We start from the raw sequence: 20,197 nt of genomic DNA, 5'->3' as shown, positions 1-20,197 counted from the left end.
TAATGATTCTCCATCTTCATTCTTATAAATTGAAAACTGTTGGCAAATTCCAGTTCCTGAGGGTTTCGTTTCTGCCGTCGGTATGTGAGGCGCCCATCTTGCCCAAGCCTTCTGATGCCGAAGATCAATAATGTTACCCATACGTTCTTGTGAAATGCCAAACTTGACAACAATGACCCTTTGCTGTATGATGGACCATTAAGCCTGTGCCTCAATCTTTCTTATGTGCAACTCGTTGGTTGCTGCCACTTTGTTCTTGATCGTATCAATCAGTTCTTCCCAGTTCTCATGTTTACATCTAGACTCTCGTCAACACAGTCATTACCATAAAACAATCTGTACATGGCAGTGAATTCTAATTCAGCAGTTAAAAATTACATCACAGTGTGATGCTTAAAGCAGAATAATGAGTACTCATAGCAGGATTCCATTTCATGAACAATAGTCGCATAACCATTTCTCACAGCAACTTCTCACTAACTGAAGTGAAGGGATATATACGAAATAACATGACAGAACCTCTGTAGAGCTTCAGGATGTCCATCTGTTGGAAACATTACTTTTCACCCAACCCTCATCCTTGCAGGGATAGTATAGTATAGCCTTTATTTTCACTGTACAAAATAAATACAACGAAATTGGTTTTAGCCCACTGGTGCAATCCACGACAACAAATACAAACAACATAAATAGTATAAAGAATAATCCCCATGCAAGTAAGTAGGGGAAAAGAAAAACGAAAGCTAAAGAAAAACTAGTCATGTGTTTCTGGGTGTGCATGGAGTGATTGTGGTTGTGTTTAAGAGTCTGACAGCCCAAGCATAGAAGCTATTTTTAAACCTATTTGTTCGTCTGGCTATGCTTTGATGTCTTCTGCCCGATGGTAGAAGTGCGAAAGGACACTGACCGGGGTGTGAATCATCTCTGAGTATCTTATTATGATGTTGTTCTATGTCCCTTTACTCATAAATAATTTTCCATATTTTAAGAAAATTATGTGGCAATTTGAAATCTTATCCAGCAGTTACATTTCTAATTATTAAGTTTGCCTGGGTTTGCTGCACCTGTACCCCAACAGGTGGATGCACCTAGCCAATCTTGCAGAAGTTTGGCAACTAAGCAGTTTTTGGTCTGGTTAGTCTGTGAATGGGAGATCAAAACAAGAGTAACAGGCCTGTAGGAAGGAATGGGACACCTTGGTGCAGCTAACCCGCTGTGACCAACTCATCATGTCCAAATTGCCACGGCCAACCCACCGCAGGACAGGTCGTTGTGGGACAATTCAACAATTCAATTTAAGTATTTAAAATTATTTAAACATTATTTTAATTTTTATCATTCAGAGTTCATTTTGTCCCTCCTTTTGCATCCTTTGTTTAATGATTCTATTCCACCATTTCTTGATATTAGCATAACTCTTATCCCGTGGTGAGCTGGCCATGGCGATTCCTACTTCCACACCATTCAAACGGTGTTCATCCCAAATTGTATAGCTAAAGATCTGTAGGAATGGCTTTCCAGAGAAAAAACTGTAGACTACAGGAACCAGGAGCATCACTCAGATGACCCTGAGGACACAGATAAACCTCCAAGTGCTTTGACAATCCTCTAAAAGGATGCAAATGGCCAGCTGTCTGCAAGGAGTATAAATCCTTCCATTCACCACTATCCAGTCACAGCCGAAGAAGCTTCTTGGATGAGAAGCAAAACCTCTTCAAAGAAAAAACAAGAAAGTCCAGTTGCCTCCTGAAAAAGCATCTTTGGGACATCCAGAGGGAAGCTCAAATTGAAAATACTTTTTCTCTCACCACCTCCACAGATATATAGTCTTACTGATTGAAAGAGCTGAGCCTTGAGCAATAGTCTCAAGCAAAGCAGCAACCAGCAGATGGAGGAGGCATCTATATGATGACTATGATTTTCTGGTAGCATCTATTCTATAGAACAGCCTTCTACCAAAAATCTGGGTGGTACCAACATTGCTCGCCTCTAGGAAAGCAATAGAAACAGTAATTCAAGCAGGTCCTTTTGTTAAGATCTGGCTATTAAGGATGCCTAACAGCCAGGAATCAACAATGGTTTAAATTAATGGCTTTACTGGCTTTAATATAGTTGCATTTGCTCGATGATGTTTTGATGCTCTGCTAAAATGTTATACATCTACCAATATGCACTGCTTCACTTCACAAGCACTTCTACAAATATATAGAGTGCCTTTGATTTATTTACTTTTGTAGTGCTGCATTCTACGACAATGCACCAAAGAAGAAAGCAGAAATAACTGATTTAAGCCATTCTATAAAAGGAACATTGGATGAGAAATCTTGCTTCGCTAAGCATGTGATCAACACCTGCTAACTAAGTGCAATTTCCCAACATGTGCCTAGCATATTTGTGTTGACAAAACAGGCTTCTCCACTGAGAAGGAAACCAGGAGTACTTGCAACCTCAGTTAATTTTCTATCCAATTTTGATTAGCTTTAAAGTCCCGCTCAGAATACAGTTCTATCTCCTTTATAACTTTCGGAAGTCTGGGATTATTGTATTTATAAGATTAGCTCACCCAAAAATATTCCCATACTTGCCTCTAAATACTGCTAGTCCTCGACTTCCAACGGTTCATTTAGTGACCATCCAAAGTTACGACAGCACTGAAAAAAGTTGACTTATGATCATTTGTCACACGACTGTTCTAACGTCTCCGTGGTCATGTGATCCAAATTCAGACACTTGGCAACTGAATCACATTTATGACAGTTTGACATGTCCAGGGGTCATGTGATTCCGGCTTCCCCATTGACTTTGCTTGCCAGATTCCCACTTTGTGACCTTCTGACAAGCAAAGTCAATGGGGATGCCAGATTCACTTAACAACAGTGTTATTCGTTTAACAACTGCAGTGATCCACTTAACAAATGTGGCAAGAAAAGTCGTAAAATGGACCAAACTTACTTAACGTATTTCTAACTTAGCAACATAAATTCTGGGCTCCATTGTGGTCATACGCCGAATCTAAAGTTCTCCTGGATATTTTATTCCCGAATAATAATACACTTAGATGGTTGAGTCCTAATATATAGGGAATCCTCAACTAACAATCATTCATTTAGTGACCATTCAAAGTTACAACGGCGCTGAAAAAATGTGTGGGAACACTGTTTTCATTGCCCATCCACCCCCACAACTGTCCTTCACCTTTATAATTTTTTGGGGGGTAGACATAGACAAGGAAGAGTCTTTTAAAATGTTAAGATGAAAAGTGTTACAATTGGAACTGTACAGTCGATATTCCTTTCAAAGTTCTATAAAGTAAACACACTTAAATAATGTCCATTCTCTCAGACTGTTAACCAGGAGGAGGAGGAAGAGGAGGAAGAGGAGGAGGAGGAGGAGGAGGAGGAGGAGGAGGAGGAGGAGGAGGAGGAGGAGGAGGAGTTCTTCTCAGGAGAGGTTCTGGAAGTAATCATGTCAACCTTAACCAAAAGTGACTCAGCAAGGTCAAGCAACTTCATTCCAAGTATCTTAAGCTTTTGGGGCATGTGTTATTCTCTCATCTTGACCTCCCTTTTTCTAGTAGGCAAAAAAAGGCTGACCTTTTGCTCCCATGAACACAATTAACTGTGGAGAAGAGATTATACCATAATAAAAGATTCATAATGAACCATGATGGCCTGATAATTAGCCACTAATAAGTCCCGTGCTGAGAATAAGAACATAGGAATAAGTACTTTATAAAATCCAAAAATATGAGCGCAAGGCCTCAGGAACTGGGGCTGCATTTACCGTGTCATTATTCGTATTATCATTTTTGTTTTCATCCTCAGACTCTGGGTATAACTACTGCTTTTAAGGACGATAAGCAATTTCATGATGTAAGAACTTGGAAGGCTCAGGTGCCTTCCAAGTTTTGAATATATGTTGCAACTCATGTGTCACTAACAAAGTATTAAAAGCTTCTATAGTACCTGCCTAATATACATCAATCAGTTTTAAAACCCTATTTTTCATCTTAAAAATATGTACATGTTTAAAAGGCTAATTAAAATAAACTTTAAATGTAATGCTAAATGTATATATGTGTGTATGTATGTATGTATGTAATTTATTTATTCTATTTCTTAACCACCCATCTCCCTCCAAGATCTATTCAACATCTGTTGAATATTCTTTTTAAATTCAATCTACAAACTTGACATGAGTAATTTATGGTATATTCCCTAATTTTCACACAGATGCAACCTGGATGATGAGATTGAATGTTATATTTTCTACTCCCTATGATTGAGTTTATTTGATTCCAAGGTAAGACCTCCATGTATGTTGCTCACAGCACTGGTAAAAAAGATCTTACTACCTTATTTCCTGCATTAAACTTATATGAAAGAGAGCCTGAGGGAATATGGAATAGATAGCAGTTCTGCATGGAAAAACTCAGAAGCAGAAGATGAGATCACTGCTAGCAATGCAAAGGAGAAGAGATTCAAATGCTTTCAAAGCAATCTGTCATGATACCCAGGGAAAGACAGAGGACAGCAGCCTGTGGCAATAAGAACCATGTAGGATGACTCAACCCAAAGTTCCATTAACCAAATAGGAAAAGATTGTAAAAAAATATTTCAGTCCAGAATGTTAGCAAATAATACGGAAAAAAAGATCTATTTTTAATCCGAAATTAGAACTTCCAAGCAAGCTAGAAATAATCAAAAGTAACAATGAATTGGATATGACAGAAACAAATGGGACTAAAGGAAAAGGAATCAGAAACTGAAGAGAGATGGAAAATAATACGCAGATTATTAAAGAATTTCACTGAGCCCTCTCTGCAGGCACGCCAGCCGTTGACCCAGCCCAGCGTGTCTCCTGCCAGCCAACTGGTCTTCGGGTCTCTGCCGCGCATGTGTGGAGTGCATGCAGGGGACAAGTGTGCGCATGTGTGGGGGGCACTCATATTGCATTTTGGGGGTTTGTGCGACTGCACAGGGCCACCACCCCCATGCTCTGTTTTGGGCCTGGAAAGCCTCCTGCACCAACATGAAAGCCAAAAATGGGTGAGGGGGTTGGGGCGCATGCACAGGGGTGCTCACATTGCATTTTGGGGATTCACGCAGGCATGCTTTGGGCACTTGGCACCAAAAACGTTAGCCATCACTGCCTTACAGGGTATTTGGTAAGGTCTTTTGTTGAAGGACTTTACAAAGAACTGAACAGCCAGGTTTCAGAATAAGTACACAGAGGTACACACAACTTTGCAGGCACAAGCATGAACCTTGAGAAAGAGGCTCTAGCTACTGTGGTCACTCCTTCATAAAAACATCCACATAGATCGCTTGTTTTCACTGTCATATAGAGCACGAAAAAAGAGCAGCCAAGAGCATATGAGTTCAGAAAGCCAAGCTGAATGCAGAGCTGTGTAGCATCCTTCAGAAAGGTATTATAATTATGCTTTGCTGCTAGTTTTCCAGGCTCTTGCAAACACCTGTCTATCTCACATTTCTCTTGCTTTTTTAAAATTAATTTGGTCTGAATAAATTCAAGGAAACAAGGGGGGGGGAGTTTGAGGAAAAAAAGAAAGGAGAAAAGTCAAATAAACTGCATTCTTTGAAACATTTGACCAAGATCTACTTCAGAAATAATGTATGCTTCAGGCAGAAGAATGAATGAATGAGGCATGTGAATGAGAGAAATGAAGTTCTCAGGATCTTATTACTGCCGCTCCATCCATTGTCCCCTCACAAATTGTTCTAACCCCCATCTACTTTTTCCCACTGCAGCCAACAATAGAATAAGCTGCAGAGTTTAATTGAAAAGAATTATCCTCAAATAAAATGAAACTGTTTACATGTATTCCCAATCACTAATTTCATAGTTGCTTTACTTTCACAAAGCATTTAGAGCTGTATACTAACAAAAGATTTTGATTTATTTGCTTTCATCCCACCTTTATTATTTTTATAAATAACTGAAGTCAAGTACACTTTATATTCCTTATTTTCCTCCCCACAACTCTGTGAGGTGGGTGGAGCTGAGAGGGACTGAGCCAAAATCACCCATCTGGCTTTCATACCTAAGGGACTAGAACTCACAGTCTCTCAGTTTTTAGCCTGATACCTTAACCACTAATCCATATTGGCTAGGAGGAGGGGCTACATTTGCACAGCAATATTTTACTTATTCAGTAAATGTATATTGTAATTTACCACAATAAATCTTATTTCAATCATTCTATAAAATATATGCTTGTGTATGTTGTTCCTGGGTTTTATCTAATCCTTGTTTTAATGTTCTTTAATGTTTTCATATTTGGGCTTTTATTATATTGTAAGACACCCAGAATCGCTTTGGACAATGGGGTGGATGGATGGATGGATGGATGGATGGATAATCTTTTCATAAAACAAAACACTGTCCCTAAGCCAATCAAATAGCAATTACAAATTCTAAGGATAGATGATGGGACACAGTGAAGTGATAGTCAAATTAAGATTGATTCTTGTCTCCACATCCATACCACTTGGATGCTATGAAAAACAATATTTTATTACAAAGTTCACTGAATCCAATATTCCCATACAGCAAAGCTAACAAGCACTAAATGATCATGTTTAAAGTTTCTTTTTCTCACTTATCAGGGGCATGTCATGCTGCATTTCTATATACTACATTAAGTTTTCAAGTAACTTATTATCAAAAGATTAAGATTGACAACTCTATTACCGTCCACTGAGTTAACTATCACTCCAAACTGTGCCATTTTGTTTTCGGTTTGTGCTGAATAACAATACACCCTTACTTCCTACATCGCAAACACTATTAACTCCATGTTATAAGCGTACAATGTTATTGTTCTGCAATTTTTCATGCCATACAGTTTTTTAAAAATTGTAAAAAAACAATTGCATCTAAAGGAAGGCTACATATGCTTTAATGAACTCAGCATGAGTTACTTCTCAATTAACTTCTATACAATTGTACAGTATCTTAATCATATTTATCCAATTCACATCTTCATAAAAGGTTTGCCATGATTTATTCAACTGCAGCCTGGCCTAACATATCAACTTTCCAATCTATGAATCTAGTCTATAAAGGAATCCTCCCCCATTCTAGCTACAAACACATACACACACAGAGTCATAAAAGCCTAGATCACTGTCCACAGAATAAAGCAAAATGTAACCTAAATTCTTAATCTCCAACCAAATATTTGAAGTTTGAAGCTCCTTTTTAATAAGGTTTCCAACCTGCTATGGAGGAAATCTCCAAAGGGGTAAAGACAAGAGGTTGTGATGACTAAATGGGACAAGGAGAGGGAGACTATAGAAATGAAATGAAATAAATTTAAAATTACATTCCTTAACATTGTTTGGATTAGCAGCATAGTCAGAGTTTGAAGCCACCTGAGATACTAGAACAACTTATTAAACCCTTTAAAACTAGAAAACCTACTATTAGTTCTTACAGATATTTGTTATTAATAAATCAATTCCATATATAAAAGTTAAGGGCATGCAGAGCTTTGGGAGGCTTGTAGAGTGCTCCTGGGGGCTGGGGGGCAAAGACGGCCCATTTTTTGCTCTTTTTTGCCCTCCCCAGCCCTCAGGAGCACCCTACAAGCCTCCCAAACCCTCTGCATTTTTGCTAAGGAGAAGGGGGGGGGGTGTTTCGGGAGACCAAAAATGCTGCATTCAATGTATAAGACGTACCCAGATTTTCACCCTCTTTTTGGAGGGAAAAAGGTGTGTCTTATACTCTGAAAAATACGGTATGTGTCTCCATGTTTTTTTCTTTTATTAATTAAAAAGCAATAAGCATGTAATTTTTTAAAAAATATTTCAAAGTAAATTATCAGAAGTAATTCTGATACTTACCGAGTACAATTTTAACCTGCTATGCACATAACATAGTCAGCTGTATTTCTTACGTCTATGTTTCTTTAAACTGTTCAGTGTTATCTGTTAACAAACTGACATTCTGCAAAAGGATCGCCACTGAAATGGGGGGGGGAGCCTTTCTCTTGCCATACATATTAAAATAACATCAGACAGCTAGAAAAATGTAATGCGGCCAAGTTCTACTATTGTATCTGTTTGCTGCACTTATTTTATACACATTTGAGCTTCGCAAAACTGTCTTGCAGTCTAAACAGCATGGCTCAAAGGCATGAAATAGGAAACATTCCAGAGCTTCTCTTGTGTGTTTGTGTGTCTGTCTGTACACTTTTGCCAGATGGAAACAAAACCTCTATTTTCATGAGGTGGATTGCAATTCCCAAAAGTTACGGCAATTTGCAATCTTTTTATATGTTGCAAGACACATGTATGTATGGCTTTACTTCCAATAAGCCTTTCCCGTTACTTTTCTAGAATCCGCTAAAATGGTACAAGGACTAAGCCATAACAGGAGACACTGAGAATTTGAGTAAGTCCTTGCTCTTAGAAAATTACAGCAGCACTGTGGTACAGAATGCTAAGCAATCGAAGAGGTCAGACTCAGTGATAAAACCTTGCAGCTGCTAATCCACCGGGCTGCAATAAGGGAAACTGTGCCACCATATACCAGTCTTTTGGAGCAGCCAGCTTCTCTACAGCAACAGTCTCCTGGCAGCCGCCACGTCATAAAGCTTTACCAGAGGGAGGATAGGAAAGCCGGAGGACTGCCTGCATTGTGAGGCCAGAGCCAGGCCGTTTAAGCTGATGGCTACAAGAACTTGGTGACTAAAAACACTGCCGCCTTCTCTTCCTTCTTGGTTGTAAGGTGGAGGGAAAAGATGTCATCGTTATAGGTCATGCTGGAAAAACTTCTTCAATCGGAAGTTGTTAAAGAAATAAATAAGCCCCAAACGATATCCCAACAGTTTATAAGGAATCATTTAGATTATAAATGACTTTTAAAAGATATTCTAAGGGCAAATCCCCCTGAAGACAAATGTTGTAATTTATATCAACAAGCAACGTACTGTTTACAGTTCATACCTATTCTCAGCCAACACTGAAACTCAATTCTAGGAATCACCTGGGTCCGATGACCTTATAATTTCAAACTTTCCTTACCCACTAAGAACAAGTACCATGATTAATTATACAGCAAGAGTAATAGAAAGTTTTATATGAAAAACAGTATTCTTGTTTCCCCCCAAATAAGACCTCCCCACATAATAAGCCCAATCAGGCTTTTGAATGCATGAACTAAAATAAGCCCTCCTCCGAAAATAAGCCCTCCCCGAAAATATTGCAACACAGCAGCAGCCATGAGGTGACCATGCTCACCGCCTCCTGCACCTCAAAAATAATAAGACCTCCCCAAAAAATAAGGCCAAGTGCTTATTTCGGGGGTCAAAAGAAATAAGATCCTGTCTTATTTTCGGGGGAACACAGTATCTATTCTTTAAAGAATTGAAGTAGGGCTTCAATTTAAAAAGTATTTTTAGGTCTTCAATATATTTTCCCCTATGTCAACTTCAAAGAATCAAGACATACCTTTGTCAGAGAAAAAAATATATATATATATTTATATACCCAAGTAGAGTTGGACAGAACAATACAAATGCATAACATGGATACAGTAGAAAACCTTTATATTGTTTATATTCACATTCTCTTTATATTTCCTTTTTACTAGTCGAATTTGAGGCAAGCTTTTGACCAAATATCCAGAAGATAACCATGCTATAAGAGAATTTCTATGGTATATGTTTGCATCCCATAGAGATGTAAGAATAGTAAATGTCACAGAAACAAACAGTTGTGCTCCAAGACAATAAAACAGCAATAGGTAGTAAAAGAAAGGGGTTATTATGTCAAATATAGTAAATACAACTTTTAAAAAATATCCTGGTTTGTAATATCAGGGTAGATAAAAAGAACAAGTATTATAGTAATAGATATTTAGGATATTTAAGCATTTCCACCCCTACAAAGTTGGACAACTACTGGACTAAAATATAATCAAGGATTTTATTCATCTCAAAATATTCAACAAATAGTTTATCCAAAATGATAAAAACTGTCCACTTCAAATGTGAAAGACCAGGGCTTCAAACTCATAATAATTATAAGTCACGTAGTGATCTGGACGGCATATAAGTTGAATAAATACATAAATAAATTCTAACTTACAGGTGAAACTTGAAAAATTAGAATATCGTGCAAAGTTTATTTATTTCAGTAATGCAACTTAAAAGGTGAAACTAATATATGAGATAGACTCATTACATGCAAAGCAAGATAGTTCAAGCCGTGATTTGTCATAATTGTGATGATTATGGCTTACAGCTCATGAAAACCCCAAATCCACAATCTCAGAAAATTAGAATATTGTGAAAAGATGCAATATTCTAGGCTCAAAGTGTCGCACTCTAATTAGCAAATGAAGCCATAACACCTGCAAAGGGTTCCTGAGCCTTTAAATGGTCTCTCAGTCTGGTTCAGTAGGAATCACAATCATGGAAAAGACTGCTGACCTGACAGTTGTGCAGAAAACCATCATTGACACCCTCCATAAGGAGGGAAAGCCTCAAAAAGTAATGGCAAAAGAAGTTGGATGTTCCCAAAGTGCTGTATCAAAGTTAATATAAAGTTATGTGGAAGGGAAAAGTGTGGAAGAAAAAGGTGCACAAGCAGCAGGGATGACCGCAGCCTGGAGAGGATTGTCAGGAAAAGGCCATTCAAAAGTATTGGGGACTTTCACAAGGACTGGACTGAGGCTGGAGTCAGTATATCAAGAATCACCACACACAGATGGATCCTGGACATGGGCTTCAAATGTCGTATTCCTCTTGTCAAGCCGCTTCTGAACAACAAACGTCAGAAGCGTCTTATCTGGGTAAAGAAAAACAGACCTGGTCTGTTGCTCAGTGATCCAAAGACCTCTTTTCTGATGAGAGCAAATTTTGCATCTCATTTGGAAACCAAGGACCCAGAGTATGGAGGAAGAATGGAGAGGCACACACTGCAAGATGCTTGAAGTCCAGTGTAAAGTTTCCAGAGTCTGTGTTGATTTGGGAAGCCATGTCATCTGCTGGTGTTGGTTCACTGTGCTTCATTAAGTCCAGGGTCAGCACAGCCATCTACCAGGAGATTTTGGAGCACTTCATGCTTCCTTCCGCAGACGAACTTTATGGGGATGCTGACTTCATTTTCCAGCAGGACTTGGCACCTGCCCACATTGGCAAAAGCATCAAAATCTGGTTCAATGACCGTGGGATTGTGCTTGATTGGCCCGCAAACTCGCCTGACCTGAATCCCATAGAGAATCTATGGGGCATTGCCAAGAGAAAGATGAGAGACATGAGACCGAACAATGCAGAAGACCTGAAGGCCGCCTGGTCTTCCATAACACCTCAGCAGTGCCACAGGCTAATAGCTTCCATGTCATGTCGCATTGAGGCAGTAATTGCTGCAAAAGGGGCCCAAACCAAGTACTGAGCATGTTTATACTTATGCTTATACTTTTCAGAGGTCCAATATTGTTCTATGTACATGATTGCATGTAATATTCTAATTTTCTGAGATTGTGGATTTGGGGTTTTCATGAGCTGCAAGCCATAATCATCACAATTATGACACATCACGGCTTGAACTATCTTGCTTTGTATGTAATGAGTCTATCTCATACATTAATTTCACCTTTTAAAAGTTGCATTACTGAAATAAATGAACTTTTGCATGATATTCTAATTTTTTGAGTTTCACCTGTATAAATATCTGGTTGAACAGCCTGAACCAGACAATTACTGCTAAAGAATTTCATCAAGAACTGGTAGTATATTCTTCTCATTTTTCACAAGCTACCAAGTCTATCCAGGATCTGAATAATTTCTGAGATCAAGAAAAGATGCTGTGGCTAATAGACCAAACTTTTTTTGTGGAAATTGAATCAGAGAACAGTATTTCAGACTTTTTAAATTGGGGTAGCATTCCTTTTGAAAACACACTTGCAATAAGTTAATTTCTTGTTACTAAATTTCAGGTGTTAACCTTAGGAAGGTATTTCAAATGTATTCATTCTTCATAAGGCTGACACGGCTAAGTGACATGGACCTCAGTTTTCTCAAGGTCAGACTACTATTGTGAACACTTTTTGGGCGTGCAAAACACTGCAACAAAAATTCCTATGATTGGGTCTCTGGCAAAGTGAGTTCTTTCCTAACTACAAATAAATGCATTTTGGGGTTTATGTTAGAAACCCAAAATGACACCTGGAAGATTTACTTTAAATGTGTTTCTATTTGTAATAGCAATAGCAGTTAGACTTATATACCGCTTTATAGGGCTTTCAGCCCTCTCTAAGCGGTTTACAGAGTCAGCATATCGCCCCCACAATCTGGGTCCTCCTCGGAAGGATGGAAGGCTGAGTCAACCCTGAGCCGGTGAGATTTGAACCGCCGAACTGCAGATAGCAGTCAGCTGAAGTAGCCTGCAGCGCTGCATTTAACCACTGCGCCACCTCAGCTCTTTTAATTCTAGTCAGTGGCCATAATAAAAAAAATATTCTATTCACTTGGAAGACCTGTCTTTGCATGACTTTGAAATCAATAGAAAAAAGCTGCTGGGATGCAGGGGAGGCTTCTTGGCCAGTTGCATCCAAGCAATATAGTTTTAACCTTGAACTTCCTTCACATACTTTTGTGACTCCATTAAAAAAAAAAAATATTCCAGCGAGCATTCCGGCAAACTATTTTATTACTCCTAGATATTCTTTCTTCTTCATTAAAAAAACGATTTCCCCATTTTCACCATTAGCCTCCTTGTACATTTTGAAAAACTGAAATTATATCATTCACATTCTCTTTGCCCACTGCCTTCCAGTTTGAAGTTAGCAGCAGATAACTTAGTTTTCGAATATATTATATTATATTGTTTTCAGTGTGATCATTCCCTAAGGTCTGAACTCCCACACAAAATATCATACTGCATATAAATCATGTATTTTCCAGACTTAATGATCTAGATAAGGATATATGTTACTAGTCACTGTATATATACCCAGCAAAACAGAAAATCATTTTAAGGTAATCCCTCAAACTCACTTCCACAAATATTTTACACAATACAACAGGTACGGTAAATGGGCCGCTTACAATATTTTACTCTGCTCCTAGATATTAAGAGCATATTCAGTTGCAAGATATTGTACTTTCAAGTACTGGAAATATGATTTAAGCCAATAATTTAAATTAGTCATTTTCCAGAATAATTTCAAACAATCAAAATTAAATCTATAATTTTGCACTATTTCTTACACTGATTAGTATCCTGAAAATGCTCCAGCTAAGGATCATGAGAAACAATACTAATAAAGCTACAAGAAACGAGCCCAGGTTCGTAAGAAAAAAAACAGAGCAAGTTATACATTATATTCCATATAATGAGGGCAATCATGCTGAAATAACCAAGCATGTCCTATTTACAAACTATATATTAAAGTGGCTTCTTCATGCCTTAGAAAAAAGGTCAAACTTGTTATTACATGAGTAGGTCAAGGCTGTGATTAAAAGAAGCATTAAGTTTTTACATTTAGCTACAATATTGCTGTTGTTATATATTCCAAACATTCTTCTACCTGACAAGTCATCATTATGTTGTTGCATTATATGTTGCCTTAGTCATAATTAGCTGAATTTCCTTACTGACCCAGACATTGTGGTTTCTTGTTTGTTTGTTTGTTTTCTTTTCTTTATATCCTGCTTTTATTATTTTTACAAATATGTCCAGGCAAATAAGATATACAACATACCAAAACCCCAAAAAGGAATTCAACTTACAAGCATAGTAGTAGTGTATAATCTAATATTCCCTTGGTCTAAAGTAAACAATCAGACAAATTATACAGTCACTCTTAAGGCTTTGCACAGTGTACAATTTGAATGCAAGTGTATATGGGTATATGTAATATATGAATCTTAATCAAAGTGACTCAAATCATTTTGTTTAAGTTTAGTTTCCTTCAAGACAAATTCAACATGGACAGATTCAGCAATACAGAAGACATCTACTTCTGCATTGCCTTCTTTCACATTATCTACAATTCTGAAATTCATAATGGTCTCTATCCAAGTACTAGCCCAGTTTGACCCTACTGAGCTTTTTCAGTATCAGCCCAGGTAAGTTAGATCCTGTAATCTACTACATGAGTCATCACTAGCTACATGAAATAATGTTTTGTATACAATACCAAAATTGTATACACTTATCTGCAATTCCTTAAACCAAACACATTTTCCCCAGGATTTCAATATAGCACATAACAAAGGATCCTTTGCCTTCAGGTTGTGTGACTGAAGGCACAATTTAATATACTACTGAAGAGTACAGCTAGCATGTGACTTATGATGGTAATCGAGCGTGGAATTTTCATCATATGTCATGACGGTCATCGGTCAAGATACCTATGTATGTGACTGACATGATTTTACATTTTTTGTGGCAATTTTTAAGCCAATGCAGCCATTGTTAAGCAAACCCACTGTCTGTAATAGCCTTTTTTTTTTGCCAAAACTAGAAATAAATATCAGTTTCCAGCAAAAAGCATCATAAATCACATGATCGCAGGGCACACGGTCATAAATGTGGACTAGTTGCTGAGTTCTCCGAATATGGTCGCATTACTGTAGGAGGGAGAGCATTGGAACTTTGAATTTAGGTTGTAAGTAGCTTTTGGGGGCAGTGGTGGCTGTGTTATAACTTTGAATGGTTGTTAAGTGACTGGTTTTAAGTCAAGGACTATCTGTACTTCAAAACAGAGTCTCCTACAGGAAATATGAAAAATGTAAGCCCTTTGCAAACTAACAATTCTCTAGCATTTGTGCATCATAATGCACTTGAATAAATTGCCAATTGAATATGGAGCAAATACAATATTCAATATTTTGATCTAATCTGATTTACCTGCTCTAAAACCAAAGAAGAGGAAAAGTGGAGGACAGGAACAGATGAAGATTCAGCAAATTCTAATTACAAATTTTATGTTTGATTTCAGTAATTCAAAAGAAGAGATGGAGAAAAACGAGCAAACATGAAGTTTGAGGAAAAAAACTTGAAACACAATATAAGAAGTTAAAGTTTTTTTATTCCCAATAATACTTTTCAGAGCTATCCTCTAATTTGCCCATTAAAGTTTGGGCAAGACAAGACTTTTAAACTATACTTTTAAAGACCTTCAAACGTGGATTTACAATGCAATCTTGCACCACATTTTTTTTGTCTCTATTCCTCATCTTCTATAGTACTGTAAAAAAAATACATATAATCAAATATGCTTTACTTCCCCATCAATAGAATAGAATTCTTTATTGGCCAAATGCGATCACACACAAGGAATGTGTCTCCAGTGCATAAGCTCAAAGTGTACATATAAACAGTAAGTAATAGGTCATAAATAATTAATCATATTACAAATGATTTATAAATCATAGAAAGCAATAGAAGATGGTAGGAAAGATGAGAGGCTGAAAAATGAGACCGTGCTGTGAGAACTAAATGTTCAGCAGAGTGATGGCAGTTGAAAAATACTATCTATGTTAATCAATACCAGAAGAAAGACTATGCAAACTATATATTTTCTCTGCTCTCACGAGACACCTGTGTTTCAAAAATGACTCAATCACACACCCGCGATGTAATCTCGGTTTTACCAGATCTTACAAAACACCAGATACAGGTAGTCCTCGACTTACAAGTGTTTGCTTAGTGACCATTCAAAGTTACAACGGCATTGAAAAAAGTGACTTATGTCCATTTTTCACACTTACGATTGTTGCAGCATCCCCATGGTCATGTAATTCATATACTTAACAACTGACTTATGACTGTTGAAGTGTCCCAGGGTCAGGCAATCTGCTTTTACGACCTTCTGACAAGTGAAGTCAATGGGGGAAGCCACTTAGCAACCGTATTTCTAGCTTAACAACTCCAGTGATTCACTTAATAAACGTGGCAAGATAAAACAAGATCACCTTTATTGTCATTTTCTTTCCGATGGGCCCTCTGGCACCCCTTGGAAATGAAATTCTGTCACCTGCTCTCAAAAGTGTACACACACACAACACACATGTAGATACGATACATACATACGCATGTGTCTACCTACACCCTAACATATAAAGAAAAGTCATAAAATGGGGGGAAACTCCTTTAACCAATGTCTCACCAACATAAACTTTGGGCTCAACTGTGGTCATACATTGAGGACTACCTGGTACTGAGCTAATGTAACAACTAGGGAGAAGGTAAAAGGCATCTCATATTCCATTGTGGCTTTGGGTAGGTTTTTATTTGGAGCCCGAAGACCAAAGCACCAGTCGAGTCCCCATTTTAACCCCTCTAACATACAGCTAGTCCTCCCCTTACTTAACAGGCGTGTTATTAGCTTAACGACTGCAATGATCCACTTAACAAACCTGGCAAGATAAGATAACCATTACTGTCATCCCCTCCCACCCCCGTGCACTCTGGCACCCATTGAAAGGGAAATCCTGTCGGCTGCTCTCAAAAGTGGACACATACACACATAGACAAGCTACATGCATACACACACGTGTCTACCTAAACTCTAACATATAAAGAAAAACCGGGGAAAAACTCTCTTAACCAATGTCTCACTTAGCAACCTAAACTCTGCTTCACTGTGGTCATAAGTCGAGAGCCACCTGTAAAAGGAACCAGAATAATAGCCCAAGAATCGCTTCCTGGGGGAATCATTAAAAGTGGTGGAACCAAAAGGGGAAAGGGGTGGGGGGGAACCCACTTAGCAAAAGACATCCTTCACTTAATCCTCCAGGGAAAGATTGAAGGCAAACAAGGTCCAGGCAGAAGAACATCATGGCTTCAAAACCTAAGGGATTGACTGGTTTGGACAAAACTCAGCAGCACTTTTTCATGTGGCTGCTGACAAAAATAGGATTGCCAACATGATGACCAATGTCCGATGATGGAGATGGAGGAGAAGGAAGGGAGGAGAAAAAAGAAAGAAGGGAGGAGGGGGAAGAGAAGTAGAAGAAAAGGAAGAAGGGAAGAAAAGAAAGAAGGGAATAAGAGGAGAGGAGGAAGAGGGATAAGAAGATAGGAGAAAGAAGAAAGAAGGGGGAAGGAGGAGAAAGAAGGGAGGAAGAGGAAGAGGAAAAGGAAGAAAAGAGGAAGAGGAGGGAGGAGGAAGAGGAAAGGAGTAGAAATAAGAAAGAAGGGAGGAAGAGGAGGAGGAAGGAGGAGGAAGAAGAATAGGAAGAAAGGAGTAAGAGGAAGAAGAAAGGAGGGAGGAAGAGGAGGAAGAGGGTTAAGAAGGGAGGAGGAGAAAGAAGAAAGAAGGGAGGAGAAAGGAGGAGAGGAGAAAGAAGAAAGGAGGAAGATGAGGATGAGGAAGAAGGGAGGAGAAAGAAGGAAGGAAGAGGATGAAGAGGGCTAAGAAGAAGGGAGGAGAAAAGAGTGGAGGAAGAAGAAAGGAGGGAGAGGAAGAAGAAAGGAGAAAGAGGAGAGGAGGAGAAAGAAGAAGGAAGAGGAGGAAGAGGAAGAAGAAGAAAAGAGGGAGGAAAGGATGAAGAGGGATAAGAAGAAGGGAGGAGAAAAAAGGGAGACAGAAGCAGCAGCAGCTTGGGGGAAATTCCCAAGGGAACGTTTTTAGCGACTGTTCTTCGCTACGGATCGCCTTGTGTGGAAAGGAGAGGCCGGTTTTTCCTCAAACCGGATTCAAAGAAGCCGCGTGAAAGGTCGGGTGGGGACGAGGGATGAAGAGGAGGAGGCGGAGGAGCAGCAGCCCCGGAAAGGCTGCCCGCCCGGCCTTCTAATGCCCGCCGCCCTCTTCGCCCTTCCCCGCGGCCCTTGCTTACACGGTCACATGGCCCGAGCCGCGCACCGCCACCGGGTCCGGCGAGTGCTTCAGCAGCTGCTCCTCCAAGGCCCGCTCCTCGTCTTCCTCTTCCTCGTAAATCTCGTCGAAGTCCGCCATGACCGAGGCCGGGCCACGGTGACTCTCCCGAGGACCCTTCGAGGAGGGAGAGACTCGAGAGCCGGGAAGCGAAGCGAGGGAAACGGTCAGCCCAAGCGGCCACCGACACCGCCCGGGCCAAAAAAAAAAATTATTTTCCCCTCAGAACCGCCGGGAAGGAAGCGCCCGTCGAGCTCCCCCGGAAGGGGAGGGACAGGAACAGTCACAATCACAACATCCGGTCGTCGGAAGCCTCGCCAGCTACTGGCTGGAGGAGCCCGAGTGGGCCCGAGAAGCCCCGCCTCTCTCCCCGCCCTGCGCGAGAGAGCCCCTAAACGCATGCGCCGGTTCTCGCGTCCGTTGGGCTGGACGTCTATAGAGTTCTCAGTCATCCTGGTTGTCCCAGAGGGGCGCTTTCTTTAAATCCTTTTTTTTTCTTCTTATTCCAAAACTAAACTGGGCTTTCTTGGAAGGCGTTTCGCTTCTCACCCAAGAAGCTTCTCCCGTTCGCTTCTCATCCGAGAACGGAGGAAGCTTCTTGGATGAGAAGCGAAACGTTTTCCAGGAAAAAGCAAGGAAGTCCAGTTGCCTTTTGGGAAAACAAACAAGCAAATAAATACATAAATGCCCCTTTGGGAATCGGTTGGGTTGGGAGGAGGAAGGACAGCGGCCCCTCTTGCGAGGGGTGGGGGAGGCTGGGGAAGGGCTCTGAGTGCGAGTCTGTAGGATGTTCCTTTGGGAGACAAGCCTGGCGGGAAGCGAGCCCAGCCCATTGTGCTTTAAGAGTTGAGCTTAAACTGACTTTATGCACTTGACTACCGAATTATAATTTGCCTTTATGCACCTTCTGGAGCAATGGTCTTTCAAACTTGGCTACTTTAAGATGGATGAATTCTCCAGCCAAATGTCAGATCTCGAAGCCATCTTTTGCATTTGGGCCTTCAGGCCTCCCACATTTTCTACGGTGGGAAATCGGGAGCCGGGGGGTGGTGGTGGTGGTGGTTATAGAGAGAGTGGGTGATATATAGTCAAAATAACATTCCTTTCTCAGAAAGTCAAGGCCACCTTGCCCTGCAGCTGCGATGAGGTGCCTGGGAGGCATCTGAATTGAATTGAATTGAATTGAATTTATTATATTTCTATGCTGCCCTTTTCCCCGAAGGGGACTCAGGGCGGCTCACAATCCAAGTCAAGGGAGGGGGTACAAATAAGGAATAAAAAAGACGAACAGAACAATACACAATTTAAAAGCACACAACAACCATACCATTTGAGGGGGGGACAAAAGCTCTTTAGCCCCAGGCCTGTCGGAACAGCCAGGTTTTAAGGGCTTTGCGGAAGGCCTGGTGGGTGGTGAGGGTTCGAATATCCACGGGGAGCTCGTTCCAGAGGGCCAAAGCAGCCACAGAGAAGGCTCTCCTCCGGGTGGTCGCCAGTCGGCATTGGCCAGCGGATGGAATTCGGAGGAGGCCTAATCTGTGGGATCTGATCGGTCTATTGGAGGTAATCGGCAGTAATCTCCAGTTGGGACGGTGCCTGATTGGACCATGTGATGGACTTGTTGGTGCTGGGCAGGGACTTGAACTTTGGTTTGGGTGGAGAAAACCTGGAATCTTTCAGATTCGGGTTTTCCCAGGTGTGCCAATATGACATCTCTAATAAAATGGAACTTTGAGGAACTTCAAGCCTCGGAGTCTTCTTTCGTTGGGGGTGTTACTTGGAACCCTGACAATAACCCGAATCTGAAACCAAACATGTTTGAGAAACTCTGTTTTAGAGGTCTTTCCAATGAATAATTTGTTCCTATGCTATCCATCTCACAAGATTCGTTTTTCTCGCCATGTACATGTATACATCTGAATGAGACACTGTTGTTTCTCTGTGTCATATAATATATGTGGGTATATACCAGGGATGGGTTCCTGCCAGTTCTAACCTCTTCTATAGAAGAGGTTCCACAAATCTACAGTGCCATTTAGAACTGGTTCCAGTTCCCTCCCCCTGCCTGTCCGCACATCATCAAGACGAAGAGCGAGAGGAGGAATTCTGGGAGTTGAAGTCCACAAGTCTTAAAGCTGTCAAGTTTGAACACCCCTGGGTTTCATTTTTCTAAAGGGTTAGAGGGTCTTGTAACTTGACAGCTTTAAGACTTGCGTGCTTCAAATGCCAGAGTTCCTGAGACAACATTTTGGTTGCTAAGCAAGAGCGTTGTTAAATGAGTTTCACCACATTTTACAAGTTGGCCACACCCACCCAGTCACATGACTGCCAAGCCACTCCC

The 20,197-nt window shown here is 40.1% G+C and overlaps 1 protein-coding gene across 1 annotated transcript in view; it reads right to left on the bottom strand.

Moving 5' to 3' along the window:
• Positions 1–18,109, bottom strand: part of CHIC2 (cysteine rich hydrophobic domain 2) — a 32,056-nt gene extending 13,947 nt beyond the window's left edge. Inside the window, exon 1 of the mRNA XM_087724734.1 lies at positions 17,819–18,109. Coding sequence (XP_087580860.1) covers positions 17,819–17,937 — 119 coding nt within the window. The 5' untranslated portion in view covers positions 17,938–18,109. The remainder of the gene's footprint in view (positions 1–17,818) is intronic.
• Positions 18,110–20,197: the final 2,088 nt, after the last annotated feature.

Source organism: Thamnophis sirtalis, unplaced genomic scaffold, assembly GCF_051295495.1.
Source record: "Thamnophis sirtalis isolate CommonGarterSnake01/CBP01778 unplaced genomic scaffold, rThaSir2_p1.2 scaffold_10, whole genome shotgun sequence".
Taxonomy (NCBI): Eukaryota; Metazoa; Chordata; class Lepidosauria; order Squamata; family Natricidae; genus Thamnophis; species Thamnophis sirtalis.
This window is presented reverse-complemented; position numbering and strand designations above follow the sequence as displayed.